General features: G+C 38.7%; 1 protein-coding gene across 1 annotated transcript in view; it reads left to right on the top strand.

The window, feature by feature from the left end:
- Nucleotides 1-9,912, top strand: part of LOC111657204 (threonylcarbamoyladenosine tRNA methylthiotransferase-like) — a gene marked incomplete at its 3' end in the record, with an annotated part of 64,884 nt that overhangs the window by 33,107 nt on the left and 21,865 nt on the right. Inside the window, exon 4 of the mRNA XM_023409296.1 lies at nt 2,129-2,213. Within this exon, the coding sequence (XP_023265064.1) occupies nt 2,129-2,213 (85 nt within the window). The remainder of the gene's footprint in view (nt 1-2,128; nt 2,214-9,912) is intronic.

The raw sequence follows: 9,912 nt of genomic DNA, 5'->3' as shown, positions 1-9,912 counted from the left end.
CCCAAATTCATTCCCTCATCTCAAACACACACACATTTTGTTTGTAGTAGCTTTAGGATTGCTCTGTATTTTTAGGCTATTACTATGTACTGTTCCCTGCAACACAACACAGCACAGCACAACACAACCCAAACCCAACACATGACTCCTTTCAGTGACTCACGTTGTTTTAGTGCTTTCATGACACATGCAGCAGTACTTCTATTTTTATGAGACATTAAGTCTAGCTTACTGTCTGATACAATGAGCTAACACACCTCAAGGCCTAAACTGCTTTGTTAAATTATTAAAAGAGTTGTGGATTGTGAATTTCTTTTCTTACAGATTTTTGTCTTATTGGACTTTTCTGTACCAAGCTTATTTCATACTCTTGGCAAACTGGCATAATGAAGGATTTAAATTCAACTTAAACTTGAAGAAACCTTGATATTATTTCATGAGTGGTGCTAGTGCCACTGTACTTGATCTTTCATCTTGATTTATCTCACCCATGGAAATCAGCATGTGCAACCAAGATATTGATTGTTCAGTCAGAATAAGAATGAGTTCATGGTCCCAAAACTGTGTGTTTGTGTTTTGCTGAGAATGAGGGCTTGAGAAGCAGAGTTTACCAAAGGCAAGGTATAGTGTGGCTGGCAATCTTCCCTTTCTCTGCATCCTGGGACCTGCTGTGTGAAAAGTACAGAGGTTGTGTATACAATTAACTAATGCAGGAAATACTGTGTGTGTGTGTGTGTGTGTGTATGCTTGACTGCAGCTGCGAAGTGGATTCTAAGTGAAATATCTGGTTCAATGTAGCGTAAGGAACGAGCTTCTAGCTCCCCACCATGGCCATATCCCCCTGAGTATGTGTGCCTTTGTGTGTGACAGCTCTCCTGGCAGTGCCATGCAAAGCCTGCCACCATCGCCTTGAGTAGCAGCCGAGCTTAACATCGCAAGGAGCAACACACAGCTGTGTGTGTGTGTGTGTGCGTGCATGCATGCATACGTGTTTCTCTTTGTTTGTGTGGCTGAATTTTTGTTCGAAATCTTTGTAGCCAGGACATTTTAGCATACATTTAAAGGCTGTTTGAGGGTTAAGACTTGGTGTTAAGGTTAGCATTAGGTCTAAGTTTGGGTTTGGGGTTAGGCGCTAGGGAATGCATTATGTCAGTGAGTGTCCTCATAACTATAGAAAGACCAATGTATGGATGTGTGTACATGTCGATTAAACACGTTTAAATGATCTATGTTTAAGTAACTCGTTGACCAAAATAGGCCTATTTTTCAGTAAAGCAGATGCATTTATTATCCATCATTTTAGCTGCGACCAACTGCTAGCATAAATCTCCATGTCTGAGGATGCCATTCAAAGTGACCAGTGTCACAGCCAATAATTTTCTAATCCAGCACATAGACTTTATTGTGTCCGAGCTGGTCCAGGAACTGTTGAGATCCTTTTTTTATAAAGCACATTTAAAACACCTGGCATTGCTACAGTGCTCTAAATTTTCAAGTTAAAGACAAAATAAACCAAAACAATTAAAACATTTTGCATCAAGGTAGAGGAAATCTGAAGCTAAGGAAAGTGCCAACCTATTCAAAGTCTTTTAAACAGACGGACAATGAAACATCAACTTTTCTTACTATGACCCAATAAAGGGAGACCAGCAGAGAAGAAATCTGCTCCCCTTTTCTTCTGGCACTCAGAAACCTAACTTCGGCATCCTGGATTAGCTGCAGATAAACCAGAGTGAAAGGAGATACGCGAGCAAACACATGTGCACATGGAATTAAATGAATTGAATGCGATGAGAACATGTACTATTTTTTCCAAATCTGAGAATATGCTACCTGTGTACCTAAATGATACCTTGAATTAACTAGACACCTTTAAAAAAAAAAAACTGTAAACACACATGGGATCATTTGTGAGGAAATGCTGACCCTTTGTGTGCTGCACACACACAGGAACTGCACCATAGACCATCTACCTATTTTTGCTAATTGTGCTAATTTGAATCTCGTACTTTATGATTTGTTTTGTGATTGTGTGTTGATTGGTTAGATCTAGGTTTTCTTTCTTTATAAAGTCATGCTTGTGGTTATGTTCTGTAAAAACAACTGAACTTTGTCTCTCTTTTTACAGATGACCCAACAGAAGCAGACCTGTGGTTGCTCAACAGCTGCACTGTGAAAAACCCTGCAGAGGACCACTTCAGAAACTCAATCAAGTACTGAAAAACACTAAATACACCCTTTGCCCTTTATTTGTTTTTTTATGCCGCCAGCGGCTGAAAAAGTTTTAGGTGTTTCATAGGAATTAGATGAAAATAAAACAAACATTGATTAAAACAATTACAGGACGTTGTGGTAGAGAAATAAATCAGGACTTGTTTGATTGGCTGCTGGAAAAGAACTGGGCATGGTCTGTCTGTCAGAGCAAAAATCATCAAGATCCTGTGCATAGCCAACTTTATGAATAGCTTCCATGTCATTATGTACGAGATGATATGATTTAGTAGGAATTTAAAATTTGTAGCTTAAAAGCAAATAGCCGGTCAGAATAATTACATCATGCAATCCCATCAACAAATAAAGACACAAAACATGACAACAATTAGAATAATATATCTTGAATATCTGTGGTTATTTCAAAATTCTGTTAGAGCAAAAAAGTATTTTTCTAAAATTTTTACCATTTATGCTGTTTTAATTTGGGGTTTTGCTTAACAAAATGCGGTTCTCACACATTTGTGTGTATGTATGTGTATGGACATGTGTGTTACATGTTTTAAGCCCTTTTGCCCCATGTCAGTCTCACTATTCCACTGATCTGTTGAAATACAGAGAGAGAGAGAGAGAGAGAAATGCACACAAATTTGCATAAACACAGAGAAATTAAGCTCAAAACTGTTTTGCATTTTGATTAATTTCCCTCCATCAGGGGCACACACACACCTGGCGGGGGTGTGCTTTTGTGGAAGCGAGAGTAAACAAGAGAGATTGAGTCACTAGGTGATTTGGTGAATTTTGTTATTGAAGACAGTTTTAAGCTTCACTTCAGTGAATATGTTTACTGTTATACATATTTACTGTTAATATATTATCCACTAATGACAAATACAATTTTGTATCCTCTACCACTGCCTGACAAAGACGACATTGATTTTCTTGTAAAATTTGTCATAACATCCATTGTAGTTATGTAAAATCCAGATAATCAATTTAAACCTGTCTCTAGGGGCCATTAGAGGAACTGCGTGTTGAAGCATTTCTGCGTTTGAGTCCGACACGCAGTGTTGTGCCAGATCACACTTAAAAAGAACTAGTTCAAAGTTCAGTTCATACAGATTAAAATGAACTAGTTCACGTTCATTGTTCATTTATAAAAAAGTTGAACTAAGTTCACAGTTTCAAAAATGAACTAGTTCACATTCATTTGTTCCGTTTTTTTTTTTTTTTTTAATAAATAGGCTGCTATTCTTTTTCAATAGAACCTCCTTCTACCCATCCATCACCAGCCCCAAATCATTGCCATTCCCGAACTAAATGAATTATTGTACACCACTGAAGAATGACATACATGAGTTACATTTAAAACCATCTGTGCTGCTAGCACCAACCATGCTGGGCCGTGTCTATGGAGATGTGATGTGGCTTGCCGTAAAAATGTCGTAAATGTTGCTCACGTTCATCATTTGTAAATGATTTGTTCAGTTCATAGTTCACAAAAAATATGAACGTTTTCACGCTCAACACAATACTGCTGACACGTAGATCAATTAATTGCAAGCTTGGTAGGCTGTTCTACAAGTACTAGCACTATGAGCATTGCATTAATACATTACATTTGACCTCCGCACCAATTTAAAAATAATTGCATGTCTTCTCTTTTGTGGTCCTCTCCTTGGCACTGTAATTGATCCTCCTTTTGTCATCTTACTGTCTTGGAGTAGAAACACTTTGATGAATTCATTAGGCAAGTAGTCTAGTTGATTGACAGAAAATTAATCGTCAACTAATCATTCACTTTTCAGTCAAGAAATGCCAAGCATTTACTTGTTCCAGCTTCTCCAAAGTGAAGCTTTTCTTTTATATGATAATAAGTTAAATATCTTTGGTTTTTGGACTGTTGGTCACACAAAACAAGAAATTTAAATATGTTGCCTTTGTTTCTGAGATTTTTTAATTGGAATTTTTCAGATTTTATAGACAGATTTTTTATAAAAAGATGAACTGATTAAATGAGAAAATAATCTTCAAGTTAATCAATAATCAAAATAATCATTTGTACAGTGAATGTAGATAGACTGCATATTGCCGAGGCTGTTTCAATTACTAGCAAAAGAGAAGAAAGAGCATTCAGTTTCATGGCCATAGCTGTAGTTTTTTAGTTTAGCCATAGTTTTGTGTACATTTGGACACCTTAAAAAGCTTCCTCCCTCAATGAGTTGTCTGACATGTTGGAAGGGACAAATTGTAGGTTTTTTTAGTTGGTTGGCTCATATAGACAATTTGCATTTTAGGCTAAATCCAAAAAGGAGCAATTTATCATCTGTCACATTTTACATTTTGGATGTCTGAATCATCAGAATGGAGTAACTTATCTTAAGGCAATATTACAGTTTCAAGGGTGAACAATTTCACTTGGCCAACTTGATCAGTGCAATCTTCCTGTCTTTCTGCTTCAGCCGTCTCCTCATGCTCGCTTTCTCTTTCACTCTTTCTGTCATGCCAATTTTTATGCAAAGAATTTTTCAATTGAAATGCACAAAATAATAACACACTTCAAGACTTAGAAAATGTCTTCCTTGTTGATGCCAGAGTTTTTCTTTGACTGGAAATCACCCAGCTGTAATGCTAATGCAATTAATGCTCTATTCACTGGGAAGGACACACACACACACACACACACACACACACACACACACACACATGCGTGCGCCTGTGCACACACACACGGACACACAGGAAGAATAAAAAAGTTTTTTTTGCCTTTCATCACTTGCTGCTTGCATGATGGAGACACAAAAATGAGGGGGTACGGGATCAGACAGAATCCAAATGCCCACTTAAGTTACTCTTTTTTTTTTTCATGCCTTCATTTTTTTTCCTTGACTTCTCTTCATATGATTGACAGAGAGAAAAAACAGAGAGAAGGAGGCAGGCACACAAGCTGCCCCGCGCTTAGTCACACTCTGGCCACTATGCCTGCACCTCCTGGTACCAAAAGCACACACACTTATAATTCTGTCGGTCTGGTGGTCCTAAAAATGTTTTTACATTTATTCAGTAATTCTGTTGCAGTGCATTGCAATGCATTCAGTAGAGTAAGAGTTTACATTTCAGTTGATGACGTGCAGAAAATTTGTTTGCCTATCTTATTTAAAATTTTTATTTCTATACCCTCTGTTGTGACCCACTCTAGAGTTATATTTTTGAATATATTGGTGAGGAGACATTGTGTAGCTTATCCTGCTGGATTGTATTGCTTTTTTGTCCAGAGGTTCTCCACAGAAAAGGGAAGAGGTGTGTTTGTCTATTGGATATGGCTCTCACGGGTAATAATGTATTAACCTTAAATGTTGTCTGCTAATGAGTTTGTGTGTACGTCTCCCCTCTCTGACTGTATTTGGAGAGGTAGTTGGAGACATCTGCACCGCATGTTGAATAACAAGCTGTGCTGTTCGGTGGTGCTCAGCTTGCTGTTCTGCATACACAAGTTATGTTAAAGGAGACTCGCCAGACCACCCTCTAGTTTAAAAAAAAAAAAAAGAAAAAAAATTAATCCAAGCAAGGAGGGAGGGAACATAATTTCCAGTTGAATGAAAGATCTGCCTTAAATGACAATTTATATCAACTCTATAGCTGTGGGTGTCCATGTTTTACCATTTCCTTAGTTTACAGAATTAACTCAAGCCCTCTGTTTGTTAAAAACACTTTTTAGGCCATTTTGTCATCCTATCTCATATTACTGGTGTGTGTGTGTTTGTGTGTACATTAGTGTGTAAAACAAATTGTCCCCCATGTCTGTGTGCATGTGGGACTTCATGTAGACCAACACACACAAACACATGGTCACAGAAGTAACAATCAGTGTCCTAGTAAATGAGTTGAGGGGTTTGAAATGGAAGCACAGGGGCTTTCAGCAGTCTTCTATCATGGTTTCGAGAGACACTGTGAAAAGACGGTTTATTACTTCTGGAGGACTGGGGCTTAGTTTGCATCCATGCCAAGTGTGTGGGAAAAAGAGTTGTGTGCGTGTGTAGTCAGGTGGATGGGTACCCAGGCAGCTTGCAGAGAGGTGTGTGTGTGTGTGTGTGTGTGTGTGTGTGTGTGTGTGTGTGTGTGTGTGTGTGTGTGTGCGCGCGTGCGTGCGCGTGCGTGTGTGCGCTGCATTTTGAATTGTCACGAGAACCTATACTTCGGTACCAAGTTAGTGCCAAATTCTGTCTGTACTTATTTTTCTACAGCACCGTGGGTACCAAAGATGTCATTTGTCCTGGAGATGTGATTCTTCAAGGACTGACGAAGGCACTATAATAACCCTGCAAGCATTGTTTTTAAACAACCAAAAGCCACTATGCAAATGGCTCGATAGAGACAGAATATCAAATGAAAGGAGGAAAACCTCAAACTTATCTAAGCATCTCAAAGACAGGCATCCAGATCTGTATACGGAATTCAGGTTGGGTGAGTTTCAGTTGTTGACTTTATATTACCATGTTGTCAAAATGTTCTGAAATTTTACTGTTATTTTTTGGGAATGGCTACAGCTGGCATCTGTTGTAGCAACATTCACAAAGGCTAACATCCTCTCTTCAGGCAAATATAGTGACAGCTCCACACGTGAGCTGGGTGCTCACAACATGAGTAGGATACCGTCATTACCGTTCAGTCTGTCAAAATATAACGTTGACTTTTTAAATGAATATTTGCACATCATTGATCTGTTACCCTGTTAATCGACTGAATCTAGGGCTTGCACACTGACTATGTGAAAGTGGGTGTGCGTGCGTGCACGCATGCATATGTGTGTGTTAGAACACTGTGTGTGCAGCAGACTCTCATGCTCTCGTGAATCATGGAATTTCATTGGTATTGGTACCGTTCACCAAATTTCTATGTATCGTTACATCTCTAGTGGGACATGGAATTCCTTCCAGCGTCTTTTTTAAATTGATGGCATACTCTGCCCTGCTGTTCACTCCGTCAGCAGGACTTCTACATCAGGAACTCACTAAGTAGCCTAAACTGCTAATAGAGCAGATTCTGAATGCTAAAAAGTCAATTAGTATGGATATTTGGGTGTGTGTGTGTGCGTGTGTTTGAAATGCTGAATCTATAGTGTAATTCAGTGTCAGGGACCTCTCAAATCAATGAACGCGGAATGCATTAAAGAAACAGTTGCTCAACAGCATGTAATTAAACTGCTCTGTGTTTGTGTATGTGTGTGTGTGTGTGTGTGTGTGTGTGTGTGTGTGTGTGTGTTGGATTTCTTCACTTGGCTGTCTCAAGTAATTTGTATGATCAAGGGAATGTATGCTTAACGAATTAGAACCCGAGTCGGAGTTCTGTACTTCTGTTTTCAAAAAACACCAATTCCCACATTATATTTACATTCATTTCAATACAATTTTAATATTCATGAACCAACCATAAGAAAGAAAAATCATTAATGTTAATTGAAAAGGGACACACAACACAGAATGAACTGTTGGAAGAAGTCCAGAGTGTTATGTGCTGTGCTTATACTGTGTATTTATAACAGATGTGTAGGCTGGGTGGTGAATATGTATTATGCCTCCTGGCTACAGGACAGCCTATTGTTGGCTCAGTGATGTCTTCGCGGAAGTTTCTATACAAATTTCCGGCCATTGATTGTAGACCACATAATGCCAGAAGTGTAGTGGAAAACAGACTTAAAGTTATATGCTTTACACACTGTGTATAGGCTTACATATCACGACACAAGACAAAACTAACGTAGAAAAATAAGATATTGGGTCTTAGTTATGGTTGCACACTAATATTTGATAATATGTAAAGAGCACAGTTTATTTGTTTCAGTACACTGTTGCTATTATATACTAATAATATAAATAATAAAATAAATAAAGAGATGAGTAAATATTATGGTATATTTTTGAAGGCAAAATCAAATTCCAGACAAAATATGACATCACAAGTTTTGTTTACATCCATGGCCTTTTAAAAGCCTTGAATACACTTTATTTGTAAAGACTAGAATGTAATTTTAGAAATGCTAGAATATGGTTCTCTAATGCACTATTTTCTGAGGAGGAATCAGTGCAGACAGCCACAATATTATCGCTAATACTGCAAGTAATTACATTTCCACTTAGTAGTAGGCAGCAGGAATATAGGAATATCTGCAATATAACTTTTTAATATAATTTGATAAAAGCTTGAACAGACAGGCCCAGAGTGTATGTTCTAATTTAATACCACATATTTAATTTAAAGTGGAGTGAACAAACATTATAGCCCGTGGCGGCATCTGTTGATTAGTAAGATGTCCACTGATGATGGGCAAGTGATTTTATGTCATTGATTCCTGACCACATATTTACCAGAGGCAAAGGTCATGCTTGGCAAATAAAATCTTTTAAGTGAAAATCTACCCTGAAACAAAATTTACATATGTTATTCCACGGGCCTAATTTTTCAACCTGTGTTGGAGAGCATTGGCAACTCTTTCCAAATCCTAGAATTCAGAGAGCTGAGGCTGCAGTTTGTCAGAAGATAGAACTTTCGGTTGACAAGGCCTGAGTTGCTCCATTAATAATGGATCGGAGACTAACCTCAGATAACACCACACACTCTCACAGTCACATAAATATATTTTAGTCTAATTTGTTCTTCTTAGAATCACTCAATGGTCTGACGTTGCTCTCTGGTCAAGTGAAGCGTTTTCTTTTTACAGGGCTTATAATGCATAGAGCTGTTTATTTTTGCCTTACAACATGTTTTAAATGAACTGACACTCCGAAAGTGACTGACATTAAGGCCAGAAATGTTTCCTTTTCATCAGGACATGACAGAGAGGTATAAGCAATCTGAAATCTGCAGTGACCTTTAGAGTTGTTTACTAAGGGCAGTTGTTTTATGTCTATGTTCTCGCAGTCCAGCAGACACACGGGCATGGATTTGTGGCTGGCTAGACACACACACACACACACACCCACGCGCACACACACACACACACACACACACACACACACACACACACACACACACACTGAACACACAGCTTGCTGCCTGGGGCTGGTTTTGGTACAACCCAGGGATTGGCATTTAATCTGTCAGTTCCGCAGGGCATTAGCCTACATTTTGGGGTGCATACAGACACAAAAATAGTCAGAGAGAGAGAGGAGAGAGGGACTGACAGATAGCATTGGGAAAAACACATACACAGAGAGAGGAGTTTTAGGGAGTGCAGCTAGTAGAGAGTTCAGGTGTCTTGATGTATTGGCCTCGGTGAGCCCAGGGCTGCATGAGAACCATGCTGGTTGAAGGAGTACTTTGAGGAACTCCTGAACCCAACATGTCCTCTGAGGAAACCGCATAGTCTGAAGACTCAGGGTAATCCTCACCCATAACATGCTTGTACAATGTTGCATGGAGGTTGGGGACAGTGCCTGTTTTACTGACTTCACCTCTTCACCCCTAGATTAACCATCATAGACAGGATTACATGAAGACTTCATGAAGCAGGCTATTAGCAGTTCAGTTTTTTTCTGTTCTGTGGTGTTCTACTGCATTCCTGTTTTTCTCTGTTCTGTTCTTGTGATGGTAAGGTGAAATTCCTTAAGGTCACACGTGATTCAGTATGAACTGAGTGGTCAAAACAAGTATTCTTGTCACCAAATACAACAATGTCAGTAGTTTGATTTAGTCATTGTGAAG

Source organism: Seriola lalandi, unplaced genomic scaffold (genome assembly GCF_002814215.2).
Source record: "Seriola lalandi dorsalis isolate HSWRI2012SDOR001 ecotype SW California unplaced genomic scaffold, Sedor1 jcf7180002054387, whole genome shotgun sequence".
NCBI lineage: Eukaryota > Metazoa > Chordata > Actinopteri > Carangiformes > Carangidae > Seriola > Seriola lalandi.
This window is presented reverse-complemented; position numbering and strand designations above follow the sequence as displayed.